The following is a 25,392-nucleotide window of genomic DNA, read 5'->3' as shown; positions in this document are numbered from 1 at the left end:
TTTCTAGATTGAAAGGACTTATAAGGAATCAAATACATGAAGCTCAGAGCAGTTGAGACAAAGCAGCCCTAAAAGTTTCCAGGAGAAAATATAGTTTACATAAAAGAGTCAGAATTTAGAATGACATGAGGCTTCTAGAAGCTTCTAGTAAGCAATGGAGTGATGCCATCAAAACCCTGAATCAATTTCCACAAACCAAACTATCATGCAAGTGTGAAGGTGCAATAAAGACATTTTCAGACATGTAAGATCTTGTAAAACTTACCTTCCATGCTCCACTTATCCAATGAAGATATTGGAAAATATGCTCTGTCATAACTAGGAAGTAAACTTTTTTTCTCATTCATATTTTCAGTGGAAGTCAGGTATGATTATGGAGGCTCTGATGGGCTCCCTAAACCCCATTAGGAGTCCTTACCAGGTAAGGCAAGTCCTGGGAATTTGGCCTTGGGGCAATTCTGCAAATGTGGCCAGCAATAATGATGATGATGGGCTCAATTAGCTCCAACTCTTTCTAATGCATATCTTTAACTTTCTGCCCACTTCTTTTTATATTTTTTGACTCTAAGCTTGAATTGCCTCTTAGACGCGGCTGGAAAGAATGGCTCCCACATCCGCTGTAGCCTTCATCTATCCATGTTTTCTGTTGAGGCCGTATCAGTTCTAGTTTCTCTGTTAATCTTCTTTCTGCATTCCAAAAGTGACTTGGATTTTCTAGACAGCTGTTGATAACCTTTATTGGGTTCCAGGGCTATTATATATATTTCCCTTGATGACTTTCTGTGTAATTTCCAAGAGATTTCTGGGGATTGGATGGGCAATAAATGTATGTGCTTCCTCTACCATTTTAAACAGAAACTCATAGACAGCAGATTTTGCCCTTCCCCTGTATTTACACATATTGAGTTGCTGATTAAGGCTCTCAAACTTCTATTATATTATCTCTTCTCCAAACTATTCTCTTTCTCCCTGTGCATTTGCATTTTTGAAACAAATAGTGACCGGGCGTGGTGGCTCATGCTTGTAATCCCAGCACTTTCAGAGGCTGAGGCAGGAGGATCACTTGAGCCCAGGAGTTGTCTAGCCTGGGCAACATAGTGAGACCCCATCTTTACAAATAAAATACAGAAAATTAGCCAGGTGTGGTGGTATACACCTGTAGTACCAACTACCTGGAGGGGCTGAGGTGGGAGAATCCCTTGAACCTAGGAGGTTGAGGCTTCAGTGAGCTGTGATCACACCACTGAACTCCAGCCTGGGTGACAGAGTGAGGCCCTGTCTCAAAAAAAATTAAATATAGGACTTTACATACATGTCTATTACATTTTCTTTTTCAGGCAGCCACTCAGTGGAGAGTGAAGAAACCCAACTTAAGCTTGTTTGAGAAAGAGGAAAATCTGTTGCTGCATGCATCTGGAAAGTCCAGGGGATATGAGCATCAGGTGTGGTTTGATCCAGGTGCTCAAATAACAACATTAAACTCACTTCCCATCCTTCTTCTTCTCTTTCAACATTTCAGCTCTTCTTTTCTCCTGATTGCCTTCATTCTCAGGGAAAGATTATCCACATGGTAGCTTCTGGCTCTCATGCCTGTCTGAGACCATCCTGTTACTCCCAGTAATGCTAGGAGTGGCTGCTTCTCAGAACATTGGTGTGCTCCTGGGATAATTGCCTTTCTGGAAATCACATTGTAGCTTATTCAGAAGCACTTTTAATAGAGATCTTTGGAATGACCCTGGGTAGAACTTTATCAAAACCTGGAGCATAGCAGCAATACCTGGAGATTCTATCAAAAACAGCAAGGCCAGCACAGTGGGTAAGAATGGACTGTGGACAGGAACAGAGGAGGAATCTCAGTCAAATGAATTGCTGGGGGGAGGAAAATTATATGCTTTGAGCACTTCTTTTTTTGATGGGCATTTCATACACAGAGGCAGTTAAAAGTATGTGCTCTGCAATCATAGCCCTGCTAGGGATATATCAGGCCCTTGATCTTGAGTGCTTCTTAAACTTTAAAGTGCTGGGAATGAAGGGAGGATCTTGTTAAAGGGCAGATTCTGTTTCAGTAGGTTGGGGGGCGCTTGAGACTCTGCATCTCTAACCAGCTCCCAGGGGATGCAGATGCAGATGCTGCAGTGCATAGAACATGCTTTGAGTACCAAAGACTTAACTTTTCTGGGCTTTAGTTGCCTCACATGTAAAATGTGGATATCAGTGCCTTCATCATAAGATCATAGAGAGAATTAAATAAGAATGTAAAGAACTTGGCCAGGTGCAGTGGCTCAAGCCTATAATCCCAGCACTTTGGGAGGCCAAGGCAGGCGGATCACCTGAAGTTGGGAGTTCACGACCAGCCTGACCAACATGGTGAAACCCCGTCTCTACTAAAAATATAAAATTAGCTGGGTGTGGTGGTGCATGCCTGTAATCCTAGATACTTGGGGAGGCTGAGGCAGAAGAATTGCTTTAACCCGGGATGCAGAGGTTGTGGTGAGCTGAGATCGTGTCATTGCATTCCAGCCTGGGCAACGAGAGTGAAACTCCGCCTCAAAAAAATAAAAATAAAAAAAAGAAGAATGTAAAGAACTTACAAGAGCTCTTGACACAGTATAAGCACTCTATAAATGCTATTATTTCTGAAGAGTGGTAACAATGAAGGTGCCATCATGAAGACCGAGGGTACGAATGCCAGGTGCTCCATGTGGGGCCTGATGCATAAAGAGCTTTGGATGAGGACTTCCTATGTACACAGCACGTGATGCTGTTTCTCATTCAATCCCTACTAACTCTATGAGACAGATACTATCATCCTTTACATTTAATAGATGTGCAAACCAAAACTTAAGTTAAAAAAACTTGTCCAAGATCATAAGTTTACCAAGCAGCAGAGCTGGGGTTTAAACCTAGGTCCCGTGGCAGTAAAACTTGTGAATGTAGTCATTAACCGGCCCTCCAATAATAATTGTTACTGTTATTATCTTATTAAGTCCTCATGACAAAGGTAGATTTTCATGCCCATTTCACAGGAGAGGAAACTGAGTTGTAGGGACTTTAGTAACTTGTCTAAAGTCACATACACAATCCTCATCCCTTTCTCATACACAAGGTTGATAGGGAGGTGGTGACATCTTTTGAGGTGAGCTGAGGGTGGCACATGGGCCAGAATTCGGGTTCTACCCTCCCTGTTATAGACCCGTGTTTTTCATGAAGGCCCCTGACAAGAGCTGAACAGGCATCCATTGTCCTCCTCACTCCACCGGGATGGTTGAGAGAAGCCCTCCTTTCTTCACTGAGGAACTTTGTACCAAGTCACTTGCATGTCTACGCTACCTACCCCCCACCTGAATTCAGCAGGACAACACAAAGAAAGCATGAAGAACTTTGCTGTGCTGCTTTTGGAAAATCTGCTAACCCCTAGCACAACCAATCCATCTTAAGAATGAAACAGCAGTGATTCAGCAGTGAAACAGCAGTGACGGGAAAGAGTTGTACAATTCCAGGGCACTCAAAAGTGATGGAAGAAGGGCACTCAAAAGTTGAGGATGATGTAAGTGTTAGGTTAGTTTCTTCAGGACTTAGACTCTGAGAGGGAGATGTACATGCAGGAGGTTTACTGGGGTGACTTTAGAGTCCTCACCTGTTAGGGATAAAGGCAGAGTTGAACTGAAATACCGGGCCTCAGCCTATCCCACGGGGATATCTCTGGAGCTGGAATGGCCCAAGGGAAGGCCTTCCTTGACTAGTCACTGGATGCAGGCTGTCCCTGAGGAGGGTGAGACCTTGGCGGGGAGCATCCTCCAGCGAGAGCAATGCCTGGCCACTCAGCAGCGAGTCATAACCCTCCAACCCTCCCAGCATTGGGGGGTATGAGTGTTTCCACTCTGAAATGGGGAGCTGGGACTACAGCATCCACCACAGCACATCAGATGGACTATCAAGGTGTTGAACTTGGCAGCTTTGTAGGGAAACTATAAATCTTGTTTTAAGAATAAAATACCCTACTGGCAAATCCAAAGACTGTTTGGGGAACAGTAATGATTTTCCTAATGATGGCAACTAGTCAAGAAGGCCCCATAGTCCTGTCCAACCCTAAAAGTTTTCTAACTCAATTATTGGTTGAGAATGGAAAATAACAGAAAAGAATCAAGGAGGTATTGTGAATGAATTCTTTAGCACAGTGTTTCATCCATTTCCGCCTATTTTGGATTTCCTATTTCCAACCTATACCAAATGTGCTTGCGTACACATACACATGACTAACCTTAAATATGGCTTCCTTTTAGAGACATAAAAAGCTCCTGAATCAACTCCAATAACATTTCCCCAGACTTTCTTTGAAAGGTGCAGATGAATGAGCTTGACAGAAAACTTTTTGCTTGAAATTTTCCCTTTCTCAGATTGCATAAATTTAAGGGGAAAGCCTGCCAAATGTTCAATGACGCTCAGCATGGTGGCTTCTGGCAGGGACACGCTGTACCAGCAGCTAAATGAATGTTTCCCTGAATCACTGACTTATCTTCCTTTATCACCTGCTCTGTTCCCCCTCTTCTGCACTGAGGCTTTGTAAATGATGTGGGCAGGGGAAGAAAAAAAAAAAAAAACTTCAGAACCACAACAAGACACTGCATATTGATGTTGGATATTGAGAATTCATCTGGTATTAATAGATAAGATTGCAGTGAGGAGCATGAAAGCTATCGAAAGCTATCTTCAAGCCTAAAGTGGACAAGATCAGTCAAGCCCCAACGCTACAGAGTATCTGGACATTTTGGGCTGTAGCTTTGTGTTAGGAAACTTCTTGTTTGTGTTAGGATTTACCAGATGAATTGGGTCATATAATTCCCTTTTTGAAACCCTTAAAATGAACCTCAAACCGCCTAGCCTGGCCTATTAATAATAGGTTCTACTGAGCCTGCCCCCCGGCCACCTGCCTTCCAACCACATCCTAAACTGTGCTCACCCTCACTCCCTGTACCTCAGCCATACCAACAAAATCCCTCAGGCTCCTCCAACATGATAAGACAAGGCCTTTCCAGAGTCGCAGCCTTCAGCCCTGCTGCCTGGAATGCTTTTCTCGCAGCATTTCCATGGCCAGCCTCCAGGTCGGCTTAAATGTTCCCTCTTTAGAGAGGCCTTCCCCGACTGTGATCCTCCACTTTTATTCTCGATCCTCATAGTATACTTTTGGCTTCCTTCACTGTATTCTCCTATGAGAATTTGTGGCCATTATTTGCTCATTTCTTATCTCTTTTCCATGCTAGACTCCTCTCCCTGAAATGGCAGGGACAAAAGCTACCTTGTTCACCACTGAAAACCCAGTGTCAGGCACACAGTTTATTTGTTATTTGAATGAACAGTGTTTCACCCAGAGCCTAAGTCCTGTGCTCTCTCATTTAAAAAGGAACACTTATTTACACATTTGTAAATGAAGGCTTTGAATATATGGAAATATCTCACAGACATGAGATGGGAGACTTATGTTTCTAGTATGAGGACATTCTAAACCCCCGTCACAACTAAAGGTTCCTTCTTATCCATTCTCAGGGAGAACAGCTTTTGTTTTAGTTGAGGTATAACTTACTGTGGTATATGGCACACATTTTAACTGAATTTTACATGTGTATACATCCATATGGAGATCAGGATCGAGATGTAGAATATTTATGGCACCTCGGAAGGCTTCCACATGAGAGGGTTCCTCCCAGGCAGTACCATCTCAGAGGTAGCCACTGTACTGTGACAGCTCCCCCACCAGGTTCCCAAAGGGTGTAAGTCTGTTGCCTGAACTCTGAGGGCCAGGCAGTGAGCCAAGACCCTGGTGCCGAGCTAAGGAGCAGGTGTCCCTGAGAACCTAAACATCCCGGAGAGTATCTGAGGACCTACCAAGAAAAACAGTTGCATTTTTCAAACATGTAGGCAAAGAGCTAGAAAATCAGCTTAAAAGCAGTTTATGGATGGGAGGCAGGGAGGATCTCTAGAGCTATCCTGCCGCCATCCTGGAGTGCCCTGTATGTAAGTCCCAATAAACTCATCTACTCCTCACGCTGGACTTGTCTGAGTCATTCTTTGAACTCTTAGTGCTTTCTTAGTTTGGGGGTTGGGGTGGGGGACCTTACAGTCCTAAGTTGTTTTCATAACAGCCACTATTATTTCTATTTATATAGGCCAGTTTTGACTTTCTCAGCTTGCTAAAAGGAGTCATACATTATGTATTCTTTCATGTCTAGTTTTTCTTTTTTGCTCAAAATACGATTTTGAGATCCATCATGTTCCTGTGTACCACTGGTTTATGTGTCTTATTGCTTTGTAACATTCCTTTGTGTGAGGATAGCACAGCTTATTCTATAGTTGAAGGACTTTGGGGTTGTATCCAGTTAATGGCTATGACGAACAACTTTGCTGGGGACATTATTGTACAAGTATTTTGATAGATGTGAGCACTCATATCTGCTAGGTGCATGCCTTGGAGTGGAACTGCTCCCAGAGAGGCCTGTTAGCTTTAGCAGATACTACCAAATAGTGCAGTGAAGTGGCAGTACCAGTCGACACTCCACCAGTGGCGCATGACAGTTCCCATTCCTTCATATCCTTACCAGAACTTTTTATTTCCCAGACTTAATTTTAGTCATTCTGATAGCTCTGTGTAGTATCTCCGAGATTATCTTTTGCTTTTGTCTGATAAGCAATGAAGTTGAGCATCTTTTGAATGTTAATGGGTCATCTGGGTATTTTGTGTATGTCTGTGTGTATGTGAATTGCCTGTATGTGTGAAGTGCCTTTGAAATTATTTTGATGATTCAAGAAATGGATTGTCTATGTTTTCCTTATTTGTAGGTTTTTTTTTTTGAGACGGAATCTTACTCTGTCGCCCAGGCTGGAGTGTAGTGGCGCGATCTCGGCTCACTGCAAGCTCCGCCTCCCGGGTTCACGCCATTCTCCTGCCTCAGCCTACCAAGTAGCTGGGACTACAGGTGCCCGCCACCACGCCCGGCTAATTTTTTGCATTTTTAGTAGAGACGGGGTTTCACCGTGTTAGCCAGGATAGTCTCGATCTCCTGACCTTGTGATCCACCTGCCTCGGCCTCCCAAAGTGCTGGGATTACAGGCGTGTGCCATTTGTAGTTTTTTTAAAAAACATTTTGGATATAATTTATTTGACAACTACATGTGTCTCAAATATCCTTTTCCAGTCTGATGCTGTCCCTCTTCATTCTCCTAATACCCATCTGATGAACAGAAGCTCTTCATTTTAATGAAATCTAATGTATTAATCATTTAGATTATTATAGTGCTTTTTCCCTGAATAATAATTTTTTGCCAACTTAGGTCTCTTACAGTGTTTTTAGCAAGAGAATAGAGTGGGAAGACATTAAAAGAGGTTCTTATACAGTTGAAATGGCTTTTAGCACCAAGATGTTGAGACAGGGCAATAAAACAGGGACCTCTCCCAGTTCCTCTTATCAGAGGCCAACACAGCCCTCCAGACCCTGCTCAAGGCCCCCTTCCCCCAAGAGATGGCTGCCACCCAGCTTCCCCCACTTTCAGGAAGAACCTAGGTATATGGGTTAACCCCATATGTTGGGGACGTCTTAGAAAAACTCTAGGTTGAAATGCACTCCTCCACAATTACCCCTCAAGAAAACCCAACTCAGGTCGACAACACAGAAATTACACCACGTGGACAAAGAGTCATTCACCAGATATATTTGAAGTCTAAGCTCTTTGAGCTATACACGTGCACAAATGATTCAGTTGGTGGAAATCTTCCCCTCCCCCTTCATTGTTAAACTTTTCAAACTTAAAATAGTGCTAAAGAGGTTTGCATAATGTGTGTCATGGAAATGCTGAGGCGATTCTGGCTTTCACAGTGCTAGGAGGTTCCCTTGCAACACTTCAAGGAGTCTTTCCATTTCGTACCGTTCTCCTAGGAAAAGCCCCTCTTTTCCCCCTCCCCAAACCCAACCTAGTGAAAGAATTACTTGATCTGCGACAGGTTAACACTGACACAGAGCAGCAAGTTTTACTAAGACTAACTCCAGAGGCCATATACTTCATTATGTTTCTTTTATAACTACACAGAATGGTCATTTCAACTTTTACTAAGTGGTTAAAAATGTCGGATGTGTCTTTTAAAAAACATTTAAAAATCATTTTCAAACATTTTCTCTCACCTAGATTTCTTTAGAACCTGCATTCTGAAAATTCAGGGTAGCTTAAAAAGTCAAATGACCCCACAGATGACTAAGAAGAGTCAGCTCCGAAAGGCTGGCTGCTGCAGTGCTCTGCATCTGAATAGCTGAGTCTACTATTTCTTCCACTAGAGGACACCATTTCTCCACTACTAAGTCTGTAGTCATTAATCATCAATGAAAAACCAAAAACCTCCACAGCAAAGGAAAGTCAAAGCATATGCTTACTGTACACTCCTCAGATTTTATTTTTAAAAGGAGTTTTCATTTTCCTTATGGAAACTCAGGATTTTACAAGCAATGCTCTCCTCAGTTTCACCTGTACTGTGTCCAGTACTATATTGCTATATTCACAGTAAAACGGACTTTAATTTCTGAGTGATCAGTCTATGTTTTAAGTTTCTGATGAAACTAACATACACCTTAGTCAAAAACCACAACAATCCCTCAAGCTGTTTGCTGTGTTGTTGTTCTTGTTTTTCTGAGGCTTGGGTAATGAAAGTACTTCCCCCACTCCATTGTAATCTGCATTTGCATCTAAAGTAATTCATTAATGTACAGGAGTAGATGAGGCCTGGCACATATAGCAGAAGGTAATGGTTCTATAGGTGTATCTTCTGTAATGCACTTTGGGCTAGAGAAATAGAAAAATCACACGTAACAAAAACAAATAACTTTTTTGAGCACACGGGCATTGCGTGAGTAGGACCAGCATACATGTATCTATCATCCTTCCCCATTTTAACATGCTCAGCTGCTGCTGCATTCTGGAGATTTAGCTTCATCCCAATAATCTACAACGGACACTTGCATCTTTATTTAAAAACAAGTGGTCTTGATAGCAAAGATGTTAGCTAATCATGTATATATTGGCATTAGATGTTTTGTGTCCTTTCAAAATTCAGCATGATCCTTACTAGAGCGTAATATTATCAGAGTTATCTGTATTAGTATATGAAGGCATTCATAAGCAATGCACATTATGTTTTGAAGCAGCTAATGTTTGAACAATCACTAAATAAAAAACATCCAGATTTTAAAAGCACAGCTGAAACATTTGTACAAATATACAAAGAGAGAAAACAATCATTCAGACACCATGAAACTTTTGTAATAAATAGGTTTGTCTGAAATCGATCTCTATCACCCTGGACAAGCCTCCCCAAACGAGGCTGGGAAAGTTCTACAGGGGAGTGGTGTTTGAAATCTATTGAGGAATATCTTTGGGGCCAAGCTCAATTTTGCCTCCAGGAATTTCAACAGAGCTATGGTGTATCGACTCACAATAGTGAATATACCCAGACTTGTTGAGCTGGAATATGCTGATCATTTTCCTAATCTAGATAGGACATGGCTGGATGCTGACAATCTGTGAGTTATAGGATATCCTCAAATCATGAAAATAAATGCTGGTGATCATGCATGTCCTGGGAATGTCGGGATGCAGAGGACTGAGTGAGACCAGACAGGGATATCTCATGCAGTCAAAGTCAAGTTTACATATGGTCCTATTTAAGTGGCCAGGAAAGAACAATGCACACACGTCAGGACTGGGACTGAAACAGCTCACAAACAACACAGGTGCTATTTGTTACTGATGTCTCTGGCTTGGATCAACATGAGAGAACAAAGATATAGGCTGTGCTGATTGTTTAATAAGAAAATACTACTTTTTTCCCTAGAACCTTCTAAATAATGGGTTTTACTTAATGGGTATGATATGATCAGGAGACATATCACCTTTTCCTAGCCCTTTTGTCCGAGAGGCTTGATAACAAGGAAGGAATCTCAAACAACCAAACACCCAGGAATTTAAAGGCAATTTTTTTTGACAAACAACGGGGGAAAAAGCATGATAAAGAGGAGACGGCTATTATCGTCGAGGCGGAGCAGGCAGCTCAGTTGGACACGGAGGGCGGCAGGCCAGGACGCCGAGTTTGGATGATTTTTGGCTTTGGGGAAGTCTTTGGGTCCTCTTCTTCCTCTATGTCACTGTCGCACACGTGGACGACGACACTTGGGGTGGACTCAGTCCCTGCATGGAGCTCATACTTCTCTCCTGAAAAGCAAGGAAAATGGAAGTGAGAAAGAGGGAGGGATTTCAAAAGAGCTCCTGGAGCAGGGTCTGCTTAGGAAATGAGAGGAGCATTTTCCAGGGTCTCAGGAAGCCTGCGATCTTATGCAGGGATGGCACAGGGTGTCGGCAAGTGGAAGATCAATTTCCTTATATCCTGGCTCTGCAACTTATCAACTGTGCAACCCCAAACAAGCCACTCAATACCTCTTAGCCTTCACATCCTTTGCTGTAAATTTCAACATGGTAATACCTCCACTCTGTAGGATGGTGGTGAGGACTGGATGGGCTTGGTGGTTAGTCATATTAGTTTCTCTTCTATTTTCCAACTTTGCTGCTAATTGTTGAGTAATCTTGAGCCAATCACTTCACTTCTTTATCTTTTGAATATGGTAGTCTCTGAGTTCCCCTCCAGCAGTACACTTCTTACAGTCAGAGTTGCTCCAGGATGGAATAAGGCAGGGTCATCACATGCCCAGGAGATTCAGTGGTTACTGAGTAACTGGGTTAGATGACCATCAAGGCCCTTTCTAGTTCCAAGTGTCTACATTCTTGACTGGCTTATATTATAGTCAAATTGCTGTTAGCTGACTGGCTTTCTGTCTTTCTGTTGCTTCAGTAGATGTTTCTTGAGCATCTCTCATGGTCTATTGCTACTCATAAAGGCTACAAGGCAGAATAAAAAGTATTTGTGCCTTTCACAAGTACACAGTCCAGTGGAGACATGTGGAGATAGAACATATCACAGTATAAAATGGTGAGTACTATGGTGGCAATGTATGTTAAGGACTATGGCATCAAGTGGTAAGGAAAGGCGTCCTAGTGGACTGGCAGCTGATCTGGGTCTAAAAGACAAACAGAAGACCTCCAGGTGATAGGGTAGGAGGAGGTGGCATTCTCAACCTCCATGCTTGTAACTTTTCAACTTCATTGTTGACATACTCATCTTAATCCTCTCCAGACATCCCATCCTTCACTTCCCAACTTTCGTGGATCAAAAGAAAAGTCTTCCAAAAACAATGACTCCAAGACATCCTCCTGGTTAGTGGCTCTCTAGATCTCACAAGATCAAGTATAAATTTTTTAGTCTAGCACAGAAGACCCTGCGTAATCTCACCAATCTTTTCCAACACTACCTGCGTCGATTCTTTCTTTGTTTCGGTCAAACTGGTTTACCTGTTGGCCCCTAATCATGACAGCTAAATTCTTAGGGCCACCAAACTAGCTACTTTTACTTGGCATAGCCTCACTTATCTTCCAGAGTTCCCTAAATCCTGCCCTTCTTCCAGGATCAAAGCCAGACCCCATGCAGCCCAGGAATCTGCTATTCTCAGTCTTACAAGTGCCTCCACTGGATGGCTGGAGCAAGTATTGTCAGTTCCAGTGACAGGACACTAATTACGTGCTACTGTGCATATCTTGGTAAGCCTTAATGGTACAAATGGCAAACTTTCACAAGGTAGTTTTAAATTCTGGGTGCTGATGCTGGGAATGAGGAGCACCGATAATGCAATAAATATCAAAGCTCTTCTAAGTGATGCTGGGAAGGATGTAGACATTCAGAGACAGCCATTGTTATTGGTTGAATCAAGTCCCCTCAAAAGATGTTGAGGTCCTAACTATCCTCCAGTAGTTGTGAAAGTAACTTTATTTGGAAATAAGGTCTTTGCAGATGATCAAATTAAGATGAGGTCATTAGGGTGGGCTCTACTTCAATATGACTAGCACCTTTGTAGAAAAAGGAAGGTTGGACATTGACATACACCCAGGGAGAATGCCCTGTGAAGACTGAGGTTATGCAGCCATAAGCCAAGGAACTACCCGAAGCTAGGGAAGGCCAGGAACAGATCCCTCCCTGACACCTTCAGAGACAACATGGTCCTGTGCACACTTTGACCTGAACTTCTAAATTCCAGAACAGTGAGTCAATAAATTTTTGTCATAAAAGCCACTCGGTTTGTGGCACTTTTTTTTTTTTTTTTTTTTTTTTTTTGAGACAGAGTCTCGCTCTGTTGCCCAGGCTGGAGTACAGTGGCATAATCTCAGCTCACTGCAACCTCCACCTCCCAGGTTCAAGCAATTCTCATGCCTCAGCCTCCCTAGTAGCTGGGATTATAGGCGTGCACCACCACGCCTGGCTAATTTTTGTATTTTTAGTAGAGACAGAGTTTCACCATGTTGGTCAGGCTGGTCTCGAATTCCTGATCTCAGGTGATCCGCCCACCTTGGACTCCCAAAGTGCTGGGATTACAGGTGTGAGCCACTGCACCTGGAAGTTTGTGGCACTTTGTTATGGCAACTTTAGCAAACGAACACAGCCATACCCTGCTGAGAGTGTGCTCATTCAGTTAAGAGTCAGAGAAGTCTCTATTGGGCAACTCTTGCCCTCGACATCCTGCTGTATAAAGAAAGGCTTTCCTGGGTGAGGGCAGCAAATATTTCACAGAAAGTGTTACAGCTCCAGCATTTCCCTGGATATTAATAGTACAGAAAAATAGAACCAGCTACAGCCATTGAAGTATGGCTGATATGACTCTGTATTTAAAGTCTAGAAGTGGTGAAATCATAGGTAGGGAGAACTACATCAAAAAGCATTGAATCTCTGATACAAGCGAGCTGATGTGGCCCAGTCTGATACAGAAGACAGTGACAGGAGCAGAAATACAGGGGAGAGCCAGGAAGGAGATGCCTGCCTGACCATTCATGCTATTCTTTGCTATCCTGCCTTGTGGAGCAAGAATTGGTAGTTGGCATTAACCCAGCCACACTGTAATCCATGGGGAAGTTGCATACCACACATAAGTGGTGTAGTGCTGTATGTATCGATGCTAAGTAAGGTTCACTTAATTGTGTGGGTTCTGTTCTCCCTAAAATATTTTGGCATTTTTATCCACGTCCCCAGGTAAACAGATCATCTGCAGACATTGCTAAGGAGAGAAACCTACATCAAACCAGCTTTATCTGAGGGTTGTATCAAAGGCTCTGGGTCAGAGTGGGCAGCTCTGGTTGGGGGTGTCTCTGAGCAGTGGTTCTTAAACATCTGACAATTAACTGGGAGTGCTTGTTAAAAAAAGAGTTTAGGCCAGGCGTGGTGTCTCATGCCTGTAATGCCAGCACTTTGGGAGGCCGAGGCGGGCAGATCACTTGAGGTCAGAAGTTCAAGACCAGCCTGGTCAACATGGTGAAACCCCACCACTACTAAAAATACAAAAATTAGCTGGGCATGGTGGTACATGCCTGTAGCCCCAGCTACTGGGGAGGCTGAGGCATGAGAATCACTTAAACCCAGTAAGTAGTAGTTGCAGTGAGCTGAGGTCATGCCACTGCACTCCAGCCTGGGCCACAGAGCAAGACTCTGTCTCAAAAAAAAAAAAAAAAAAAAAAGAAAGGAGCTAAGGAATCCTGGATAGTTTCTCTGGTGCTCCCAGCCACTAGCTCCCATTCATCTTTGGTGTTCTCGTTGTTGTTCAGGAAAGAACATCAAGTCACTTAAAGTCCAACAGTGACCAGTGATTGAGTTGATTGCATCCAGCGTTTCTCAAATTTTGTCTTTCCTTCAGGAAGTCCTTGCAATTCTAAATGAAAGACACCATCCAAAGAGAGACAGAGAAAGAAATGTTTGCTGAGTCATCAAATATGGTGGTGATTCTTGTTTTTGTGTATAGGATTTCTTTAAGTTCTTATATTTGCAGCGGAAGCCCCTTTTGAAGAAACACTGGTGGCCACTGTAGTTTCATTCATTGCTCTGTGGATGGGGAGTGCATTGATGAAGGGGGAATGGCCTCTGTTATCCTCAGATGAAGAATAGAAAGGAACCTGCCACAGAGACGCAGGACCTGGGGTGGAGGTGAGGGCAAGGCTCAGGCCAGAGAATTCAGAGAACTCAGACGCCCTTCTTCTTTTTTCCATCTGTTAGCGAGAAGCTGGCCATTTTAAAGACATTGTAATAAATCTAACAAAGCTAGGCCTTTGATTAAACCTTTTGTTCTCCCTGCCCTGGATAACGAACATTTCTTTAAAGGAATCTTTTTTTTTTCTTTTTTTTTGAGACAGTATTTTGCACTTGTTGCCCAGGCTGGAGAGTGCAATGGCGCGATCTTGGCTCACTGCAACCTCTGCCTCCTGGGTTCAAATGATTCTCCTGCCTCAGCCTCCCAAGTAGCTGGGATTACAGGCACCCGCCATCACACCCGGCTAATTTTTTGTATTTTTAGCAGAGATGGGGTTTCAACATGTTGGCCAGGCTGATCTTGAACTCTTGACCTCAGGTAATACACCCGCCGCAGCCTCCCAAAGTGCTTAGATTACAGGCGTGAGTCACTGGCCTGAAGACACCTCTATTGCAATGTATTTACAGCTTCAGAAGTGGTTGCTTTCCTCTCAGAATAGGTGTGTTGGGGGCACACTCAGGATGGGAGGGCAAGCAGGGAGGCCGCTCTGTGTGCAGGGTGCAAAGACACTTCCACGTCAACTTAATACCATCAGATCGCTCACTAGTAGAGATATTTTATTGCTGTGATCCCATTAACTCTGACATTGCGCTGTTCTATTCTTGGAAACTGTCTTACTATCGAAATCCAGCAAAGCTTAGCAGCTGCTGAGAGCTCACAAAATAAAAAGAAATGGCTTTGGTCTTGCTGGATTGAATTTTTCTTTTTTTGGCCTCTTTTTCCCTTTGGGCTTCAACTAATTCCTCCACCACAAGGGCTGACGTCAATGCTGTCACCAGGCACAGGGACCAACTGGGCTTGTTTGGGGACAGAGAGCCTGTCAAGCCTTGCCCACACAGGGTGGGAGGTCCTGCCATGGTGCAACGAGAACATACCAATGGAACCAGCATTTCTCTGATAAGACAAGCAGAGCGTTGACCCATCACATGCTCACTCCTCTGCCAGTATTGAAACTGTCCTCTCCTTGGTGTGCGGAAAGGAGACCAGGATCAAAAGTCACCAATAAGTGCATTGGTCGGGGTTTTCTACCTATCCCATGAAACAAATTTTCAGCCAAGTAAATGAAAAACCTTTTAGCACATGGTTAACAGTTAAATTCTCATTCAGGCCTTTCGAACTGACTGAGGTTTGGCCATTGCTTAAAATAGATGCCGAAGTTCTGTCTCCTCTTTTCCCAAGCGGCTGGAGACATGTTTGTGACAATGTCCCAATTCCTCTATGTCTGCAGGAGGGAGGGAGGGTGCCCATGGGCTGTTTCCCATTCTCAGGAGGGAGGAGGGTGAGTCCCTGTGCTGGCCAGGGGCTGGGAAACTTGGTGACATGACACAACCTCACATGGTACAACTGCAGAGAAATGTGTTGGTGCTGGCAGCCCAAGTGCCACTGAGTTTCTCTCTCATGCCACCTTTGGCTTATGGGTCATGACTTGGCCACCTCTTAAATTCTTTCTAAAATAATCAGTATGATTATGCAAAGTTTATAAAAATCAGCAAAATTCAGACATGGTAAGGGTAGAGAGATGAAGCAGAGGGACATGTCTATGTATTAGAGCAGAGTTTGAGATTCATTGTTTAGATTCCTAATAAGAAAAACTCAAGTGATGGAGGGAAGGAGAAATACTCCTAAAAGTTTAGTGCCTGCTGGACAAAGCCCTTGTATGTGTACTGCCAAGCAATAGATAGAATCCCAGAACTAGTGAGGCTTTCAAAATACAGCCACATCTAACAGGCAAGGCCAGGCTTTGCTCTGCTCAGCACCTGCTGCTCTTCTTGCCAGGACATTCTTTCTCTTGGTCATCATGAGCCCCAGTTCCTACCCTGTGAGGAGCTACATATCCAGGCCTGATCTCACACCTGCATCCTGACTTACTGACATCTCTCTGTAAGTTGACTACTCTTTTCCAAACTCACATGTCTAAAGTAGAATTATTTTCTCTGCCAATCTAGATTCCCTTCCCAGATATCACACTTCTTAGAAGTGCCATCATTCTTCCAGCCTTCTAGGTGCAAATCCTTAGAGTCAGTCATCCTTGAATTTTCTTTCTCTTTCATCATGTCATCAGTCACCAAGCACTATTGAACATTGCTTGGCAACCCTTCTCTGCATGCTCCTTCCCCACACACCCCTTGTTATAACCCTATTCATGACTAACCCTCCCACTCAAAATACTCTTTGCTAGTTTCCCCACGACAGGAACTAACTTCCGTGCCAGAATAAGCCACCTAAGACAACAGTTGGAGAGTTCACCTTATCACATATGAGTAATGTGACTCTGAGAAAGTTATATAACATTTCTGAACCTCAGTTTTCCTCATCAATGTGGACAACACTCATATCACTGGGATACTATGAAACAGACATATGTGTCAAATACTTGATAAAGCCCTCTCCCAAGATGCATGTTATGATTATTTAGGGCGATATTATTTTGGCCACTGTTGCCCCCAAGTAATTCCCGGTTTCCAGTATGATTAACTAATCTGATTGCATCACACAATAGTCAAAGAATTAAGCAGCTGAACAATTGCAAAGAGCTTTTCCTCAGTGGAGACACCATTGCAAAGGGCAGTAAGGGGAGAATGATAACAGGCTGCATCTCACGGTAGTGGTATCACATAATCTGGTCTTCAAAATGAACCTATCCCTTTTCCTCCAACCACCACTTCCCCTTTCTCTGTCATCACTGGCAATTTTCTCTCCTTTTTTCCTCTCTTCCTAACCTTTTCTATACCTCTATTTTCATGAGACAGAAAATCTTATGTTGCCGTTTGAATATCAGCTTTTCTTTTTTTTTTGAGATAGTCAGAAACACTCATTTATAATACTTAATTATATCACCTTTTGTCTTATTCATTAGTTATTTCCTCTAGCAATGTGTTATATTCCAAACCATGGAAGTCAAGACTTAATGTTTTGTGATTGCTGCAGCTTAAGGTACATGTTAATGTTCAATGAATATGTGATTGATTTATGAAGAGCATCAAGCTTGGCCATTACTAACATACTTGTGTGATGTCTGGTATGTACTCACAGATGAATATTCTTCCTATAGTTTAACTTGTGTAAGTTTTAGCTTTTCAACTAAGTAGGAAACCATTTAAAGGCAAGCGTCTATCCTCTTATCAGCATTCTATCAGTGCTAGCACACAGTAGGTGTCATAGAAACTCACTACATTCCCTAAACATAGTAACAATTGTTTATGGAGCACTTACAAATGCCAGGCACAGGAAAGCCTGTAACTACTTGGCATGAAATAGATCTTTAATTATAACAACAGCTCTGTCATGTGGGTTTCATAATGTCTAGTTACACAACAGGAAGTTGAGATCACACAGGTAGTAAATGCCAGAGCCAGGATTTGAACTCAGGTTTTCCTGACTTCAAAGAATGTGCTCATAGTCCCTCTCTGTCCCTAACTCTCATACTTCCCACTGTTTTCATATTCTACAAGCGACTCTACGGACAGGGAGCCTAGTTTTATCTTTCACTTTTAATACATTTTCATGGCAACTCATATTTTTCGTGAATATTTGTTCTCTAGCTAAAGATGGATTATGTATTCCTTCTGAACCTTGCCTTGTTTTGTTTTGGCCATTGATAGTTATTCTAGACATGGTCTCTTTGACAATGAATCTTCTCAAAAGACAACACAATAAATTATGAAAAGACTATAAATTATAAACTGAGTTAATTTGCATCTCTTAGGGAAGGAAGCTTTGGACTCTGAAAGAAGATCCTCTACATTTTTCTCATTTTAAAACTGTATTATCTCTCATATTACGGGTGAATTCTCAACAGGAAAGTTATTTGTGGTAGCAGGTTGTGTTTTCCAAAGACGGTCATAATGTCTCCCACCCCACATACTCTCCTGGAACCTTGACAATGTTTCATCAAGGAGTGTTCCCTCTGTGTTCTCTCCCTTCAATCCTGGGCAGGCTTTAATGACTGTCTTGACAAATATAGTACAGGTTGCATATCCCTAATCCAAAAATATCCAAAATGCAAAACACTTCTGGCCCCAAGCATTTTGAATAAGGGATCCTCAACCTATGTGGTGGAAGGTAGCAGTGTGACTTCTGAATTAGGTAACAAATATGTCATGCACTTCTACTTTGCTCTTGCAGAATGCTCATGCTTGAAACCCTATGTCTAAGTTGTAAGGAAGCCCAAGCAGCCCATGAAGAGGCCCACGTTAAGAAGAACCAGGGCCCTGACTCAGAGTCTAAGTGAACTCTCAGCTAACAGCACCATTTTGCCGACCCTGTGAGTGAATCATCTTCAAAGTTCACTTGCCAGCCCCCAGTTGTGCTGCCCCAGAAACACTGCATGGGACAGATGACCCTTCCCCCTGAGCCTGGCCCAAATGGCAGATTTGTGAACAAAATAAATGACTGTTGTCTTAGGCCCTATATTTTTGGGATCGTTTGTTATGTAGCAATTGATAAATGGACATGGCCCACGCAAACTCTCTTTGTTCTTGTCTTCCCCTAGTTTTCTATAGGGAAGGAAAAAAGTGTGTGTGTGTCTGGGAAGGGATAGAGGAGTGAGCAAAGCTTGGAGGCAGGAGTTGCTTCTCTATATGTCTCACCTCTCTTCCACTCTTCTTTCTGCACCCACCACTGACCCCTTACTAGGCGCTCTATGCCTCTATGCCTCTGACAAGTCTTTGTCACATTTGAGAAAGTATAATTAGTATGGTTCTCACATAAGAGTGTTAAACCCCTAATGGTGTCTGGAAATGGATTTTTTTTTGTCATATGATGTGGGTGGATGTTGGCATTTAGTAGGTGAGACCCAAGGATGCTAAATGTACTGCAATGTGTAGGACTGTCAACTCTAAAATATCATAGCTTTCACATTGAGCAGCACTGAGCTAAGAGCTTAACACATGCACTTAACATTTTTTTTTTTTTTTATTGAGACAGGGACTCACTTTGCTCTGTTGCCTGGGCTGGAGTCCAGGGGCAGGATCACAGCTCACTGCAGTTTTGACCTCTTGGGCTCAAGTGATCCTCCCACCTCTGTCTCCTGAGTAGCTGGCCCTACAGGTATGCACCACCACACCCAGATAATCTTATTTTTTATTTTTTGTAGAGACAGGGGCCTCACTACATTGCCTAGGCTGGTCTCAAACTCCTAGGCTCAACTGATCCTCCTGCCTCAGCCTCCCAAAGTGCTGGGATTTATAGAGGTGAGCCACCACACTCAGTGACACATTTTAATAGAAGGCTTTGAAAATCAAGTGGTAATGAATAGGTAACATACACTGAGCCTTTCCTATGTATGATACTGGCTATACAGTTTTATATGGATTATCTCATTTGATGCTTGCCACAAACTGATTTTACTATTGAAGAAGCAGAGGCACAGAGAAGTTAAGAAACTTGCTCAAGGTCACAGAGCTAATAAAATGTGGAACCTAGATTCAAACTCACATCCTATGTTTTAATCATTATCCTGAGGCAAGAGAAAAGCCTCTCTTCATGTTGGATCTCCATTTACAGCTATAAAATAAAAGGTGCAGAGAGACTTATTGGAAACATAAAAATCATAGCTATTTGGTAGCTGCCTATTCACAAGCTCAATCTGGAAGCAGAGAAAGAACTTATTTTCTAAGTGGAAGTGGAAAGAGGATTTGGGATTAAAAGACAGATTCCAGGGAATTCAGTCCTTTGTAAACTTTTTTCTCTCTGATTCTTTTGTGTTTCCATGAGCTCCTATTGAATTTTGGTGGATTCCAGAGAAAAGTGGTGAACTCTAATCCAGGTCTACTGGGTGACCAGTGTAACCTCCTTACTACTTCCTAGATTTAGGCATGCATGAGGGTGGGATGTTGCAGGTGACATCAGGGCTGCAAACTGACATTCTACCTCAGTAGGCCTCGTATGGGTGCATTTTAAGAAAATATTGATGAAATAATTAGGGTTCTTTTTCCTTTCCTCCCCCTCCTCAGTTCTGATCCATATCAAAGTAGGAAATAAGAAGGCATCCTTGGTAAGATGGGGAAGGAGGAGGATGAGAGTGAGCGAGAGAGAAAGAGAAAGAAGAGAAAGAGCATACTCGTAGTTTTGGTATAAGGGGAGCTATATATATTTCAGTATAAGAACATTTGCTTATCTTCTGGAGGTTTCTCTCTAATACTAGATGGGGGATGGGGGGATTTATCTTCATCCCCTCCTGAGACATTTAGGACCCAAAGTACTTTATGGGATCAACTGATTGACTGAGGACCTGAATTAATGGTTAAGAAAAAGAAGCAGAACCCCAGAGGGAAGGTATAGGCAAGGTAACTAAGGGAAACACAGAGGGGAAAGAGGTGGGAAGATAAAGAGGGAGAAAGACCAGAGAAAATGGGCTCATCCACATGGGGTGAGAGGAAAGTGGCGGAGATGAAGCAAAGGGGAGCTGCCTGGGAGAGCCCTCTGTGGGCTGGGTCCTCTCTGGGAACGGACCATCCTGTTCTCCCTTGCCCCATGTCAGGGGCCCAGCCCCTGCCACAACTGTGAGGACACATACACACACACACACACACACCTATAAGAAAAAATGCAAGGGTAAACACTACAATGATTCTTCCTTAAAGTACTTTTTTTATGGGCAATAGGATTTGTTATTCATATTTTCCCAGGTTTTGGTCATATGTTTTTTCTGTTTTTCTACAGTTTACCTGTTTACCTGTAAAATTAGAAAAGGAAGTATTCTAATATTGCTATTCCATAGTGATGGAAGATAAAGTAATGGAATATATACTGGGAAGAAAAGCCTCTTAAAAAACCTATTTTTTTTTCCAGGGACAATTCTTTAAAAGGAAATGGGAAAATTTGAACATGTGCTCCCGGATCCCAATCTGAGTCCCTTAGGTGGGGTATGACACAGATAGACTATGCTAACAGGAACACTGGACACTCGCTGTTTTACTTGCCTATTGTTTCTGTGATCAGAGAATATAGCAATTGCTGAACGAGAATTGAGGCCTTATATAATGTTCATACCACATGCACCAAAAATATAGGTGTTCATCTATATTTTAAAAACTGAATTTTTTTCTACCTCTGAATCAGAGCCTGGAATGGAAAATGTTTCTTTAGTATAGGTTACATTAGTTAATGGAATATCTTTTTCCATTGGGGGAAACACCATATCAAGCAGTAACACCAGCAAAGTTGCCTTACTATGTCATGTTTTGATACAGAAGAATTTGGAAAAAAATCTAAATATAGCAGACAAATGCAACTTGAAACTCCAGCACCATTTTAAAAACCCTTCTCTGCAGTTAACTAAAATTGATCTTCCTAACAAGAGCTAAAAATAGCAGGAGGAAAAAAAAGAAGAGACAATGACTTTTCATATCGCTCCCTGCAGGCATTTTCAGTGACAATGAACATGACCTTCCAGAGTCATCTTAGCAGAATAAAGGCCGGCATTTCGCTTCCCACCTCTGATTTCCCATCCAGTTAGTGCCGCGTGCATCTCTATTTTACCATTTTCTGCTGATTGGTGGAGATAAGCTATTTTGCTAGGCTGGGTTTTTATTTTTTTCCTATTTTGTTTTACATCAAAAAAGAACCTGGCACCATACTGCTTCTGGAGTCAGGAACAACAGATATTTTAAAATAAATATTCAACTCATAATTCTCCTCAAGGTCAGAGCCCATCTTATTCTGTCTAGGTCACTGTTAAACTGATGGGTTTCTACACATTCATCAAGGGACTAATAGAAACACACAAGGATTCTGTGTTATAGAGACAATAACTGCCCCTTAAACAGAGCAAAGGAAGGCAAATTTGGTTCTGCACGTCCTGCTGGACATGAGAAAAAAGCATGAAATGTACTGTAAAGAATTGATGCAGTAGTGTGTTTTAGTGGGTGCCAAAAAGTAGAGAAATAAAATGTGAGGGAACGAGAAGCATAAGTTGTTTTGTATTCTTAAATTTCTCCTTTACAGCAATCTTAAATTTCTTCTAGAGAAAAATGTTTCCCTTCCCAGGGCAAGGTTGCTGGCTTAATCAATCCTTTACTCTCCTTGCCAGTGGCAGAGGACATATTTTAATTTAGCAGCTGTGCGCCTTGGACAAGTTACTTAACCACTCTGTGCCTCACATTCCCAGCTGTATAATTGAGGACAATAATAATACCTGTTATTGTCTGTGAACATTAAATAATATTGTAAGGTATTTAGAACAGTGCCTGGCGCATAGTAATTTATCTTCATCCCCACATAATTTTAAGTCATTATTTTTATTTATTTATTTTCTAATGTGTACTATCTATTTTACTTACTTTCTGGATCAAAGATAGAATAGTCATGGGGACAACGATTAAGGATATTTAAAATTATGCCTCTCATAATTTTCAGAATATAAACTTGCTCTCGGTATAATAAACAGAACTGACAGACACTTCTTGAATATAACGTGGCCTTTGTCTCCTGTCATAACATCTTAAATATTTCAAAGGATTTCAATAGGCACCCACAGGTTTGGGTCTGATCATGGTTCCATTACAATTGCACTGCTTTCTTTATGTTTGTTTCTAGGACCACTCTAGAAGTTTTCAGGAATTGGACTTGTCCCTCTCTGAAAGAAGGTCACCAGTATTCCTCCTTAAAGAACTAGAGACTGTTTTGCCCCTTGCTTGTCTGAGATGTGGCCTGGATCCCTACTGTTTCATTTGTTCTCCATGAAAGGATCCTAATAAATTGTGCCATTGCCTCTGCGGGCAGCCAGTCAGTTGACTTAGCCTGAGTCCCATCTCACTCTAGATCCCTGCTCCATAATGTTCTTTCTTTAGACTGACTTTTTCCCAGCAGCTTTAAATGTCTACATACCTTCTCAATCACTCTGCTCTACCAGTTAAACACTGTTCATTATTCCTCTAATGTAAAACTCCATTCCTTTGATCATTTGAGTTGCTTTTCTCTGCTCTCATTCTAATTTGTTTCTGTACTTCTGGAACTGACGTAGTCATCCTTTAACATGAAATTAGTTATAATTTGTTACTGAAATGATTTTGCCAAAGGATTAAAAATAAATTTTACTAAATCATGTTTTTTTTTAATGAAAATGCTAGAAGTCCTCTAATTATAGAAAACATGAATTTAATGCTTCTGGACTGAGTCTGGCTAAAGCTATAAGAAAGCAACAATTTGTCAGTAAAGAAACTATCTCTAGGCAGGCTAATAGCTCTGCTCTATTCATTCATTCATTCATGCATTAATTCCTCCAGTATTTATTGAGCATCAATTAAGTGCCAGGTAGTTTCAGGTGCTGGGAATACCAAAATGAATGAAACATGCATTCTTTCCCTCAATAGGAAGAGAAGACAGTAAGTTGAACAATAGAAAATTGCCATAAGGAAAAGTGAATATTTGTGCAAAGTGACAGGAGGAGACCGAAGGAGCAACCCCTTGCCTTGGCACCTGGTTGAGAAGGGGGCAGAGACACGATGAGGGGGAGGATGCCATGGGGAAAAGGCAGAGTGTGACCCTACTCCCTTATTGTTGCAGTTGAAACAACCTTTAATTTAACCTCTGATATTTTCAACTCAGTTGTTGGACACAAATCATGCATGTGTGTGGCTGAGGAAGCTTCAAGGACATAGAAAAGGGATAAATGGATAACCAAATAAAGACAAACAGTCCCAAATTGCTGGCAGGGAATAGAGAAAAACATATCCTAGAAAATACATCCAGACTGCAGCTGTTCCATGGACACAGTATCAGTCATCCTTAAAAATCAGGAAACTCTCAATATTTGCTCTTGTACCAAATGCACAAGTCTCCATTTGCACATTTACCAGACATTAGGTTAGGCTTTCTAGAAGTTTAGATTGGTGTTTGTTAGAAATAATTCTTGAGGCCTGGCGTGGTGGCTCACGCCTGAAATCCCAGCACTTTGGGAGGCTGAGGTGGGTGGATCACGAGGTCAGAAGTTCGAGACCAGCCTGGTCAACAGGGTGAAACCTCGTCTCTACTAAAAAATACAAAAATTAGTTGGGCATGGTGGCACACGCCTGTAGTCCCAGCTACTCAGGAGGCTGATGCGGGAGAATCACTTGAACCTGGGAGGTGGAGGTTGCAGTGAGCCGATATCGTGCCACTGCACTCCAGCCTGGGTGACAGAGTGAGAGTCTGTCTCATATAATAATAATAATAATTATAATTATTTATTCAGGGTTAGAATAAATGTTTGCCAGAGTTGGAGCAGAGCAGGCCTGAAGTCAGCCAAGCCAACCAGGATCCTTAATAGAAGGCCAGCTGGCAGAGCGGTGAAGTTTACTCTCTGGAGTCAGAAGTGCCAGGGTTTGAAATTCGACGATGTCACCAACCAGCTGTGTCACCTTGGGAAAGTTCATGCTTCTTTCTACAGCCTAGTTTCCTAATCCATAAAATGGGGATAATAATAGGTCCTATCTCTGTGCTTTTCACAAAGCAGGGCCCTTCAAAAATGGTAGATGGTACATTTATTGTGATAAAAGAAGGTGGGTGCTATAGATTAGCTGTACAATTAAGGTAAAAGGTCTGCATTTTTAACATTGTTGATAAGTTATTTACAACTCCGAGCCCCCCACCCCCTACTGCCAACTGCTTTTTTTTTTTTTTTTTTCCTCTGCCTCTTTAAGACCATTTCCTTCCTCCCTCTTTCTTCCTTCCTCTTCTGTGTCAGGCTCTGTGAGCATCCCTTCCAGGGCCTAATTCCCATCCCATCTGTGCCTTCTGCCTCCATCAGTCCCAGGTCACATTTGTCCCTGTCTATGCCTTCCAGAGTCTGGGCTCAGCTCGGTCAGCCAGTAAGGGTGTCTGGAACTTGCCCCTAGCTTTCTCTGCATCAATCTTTGTGAATGCTGACAAACAACAACTAATGTTCTTTCACGTTCTTGATAAAAAATGATTTGAATTTTACTGGACAACCAGCTCCACATGAGTGAACTGGAGTCCAGCTGGGGTGTGATGGTCAGAAAGTTTGACATAGCCTGAGCCTCCTTTCTAAATAGTGAAGTAGGAAGAGCACAGCATTGGAAGCTCTGGCACTTTCATTGTCAAATCAGCTCCCCGCTTCGCTCTGGGCCTCAGTTTCCTTTTCTGTAAAATGCAGGTCAGACTCCTAGGTCCTCTAGCCAAGACCTTAGTGATTCTATAAAGAGCTCTGTTGGCTGACATTCAAAACACCTCTACAAAG

At 42.3% G+C, this 25,392-nt stretch overlaps 1 protein-coding gene and 1 long non-coding RNA gene across 6 annotated transcripts in view; one reads left to right on the top strand and one right to left on the bottom strand.

Annotated features, from left to right (window-relative positions):
* The window catches only part of LOC123572949 (uncharacterized), a 58,689-nt gene extending 40,066 nt beyond the window's left edge, over positions 1 to 18,623 (top strand). The window contains exon 4 of one of the 2 annotated variants that reach the window (XR_012433745.1): positions 18,339 to 18,623. This is a non-coding gene — a long non-coding RNA (uncharacterized lncRNA). Of the gene's footprint in view, positions 1 to 1,337; positions 6,043 to 18,338 lie in introns of those variants that run through there. The other variant, XR_012433744.1, reaches the window with a different exon arrangement.
* RCAN2 (regulator of calcineurin 2) overlaps positions 7,689 to 25,392 on the bottom strand; it is a 257,618-nt gene continuing 239,914 nt past the window's right edge. For all 4 annotated transcript variants that reach the window (XM_005552815.4, XM_005552816.4, XM_015449345.3 and 1 more), the window contains one exon: positions 7,689 to 10,248. In XM_005552815.4, coding sequence (XP_005552872.1) covers positions 10,088 to 10,248 — 161 coding nt within the window. In that variant the 3' untranslated portion in view covers positions 7,689 to 10,087. The remainder of the gene's footprint in view (positions 10,249 to 25,392) is intronic.

The sequence above is a fragment of the Macaca fascicularis genome, chromosome 4, assembly GCF_037993035.2.
Source record: "Macaca fascicularis isolate 582-1 chromosome 4, T2T-MFA8v1.1".
NCBI lineage: Eukaryota > Metazoa > Chordata > Mammalia > Primates > Cercopithecidae > Macaca > Macaca fascicularis.
The sequence above is the reverse complement of the archived record's forward strand: the minus strand, read 5'-3'. Positions and strand labels throughout refer to the sequence as shown.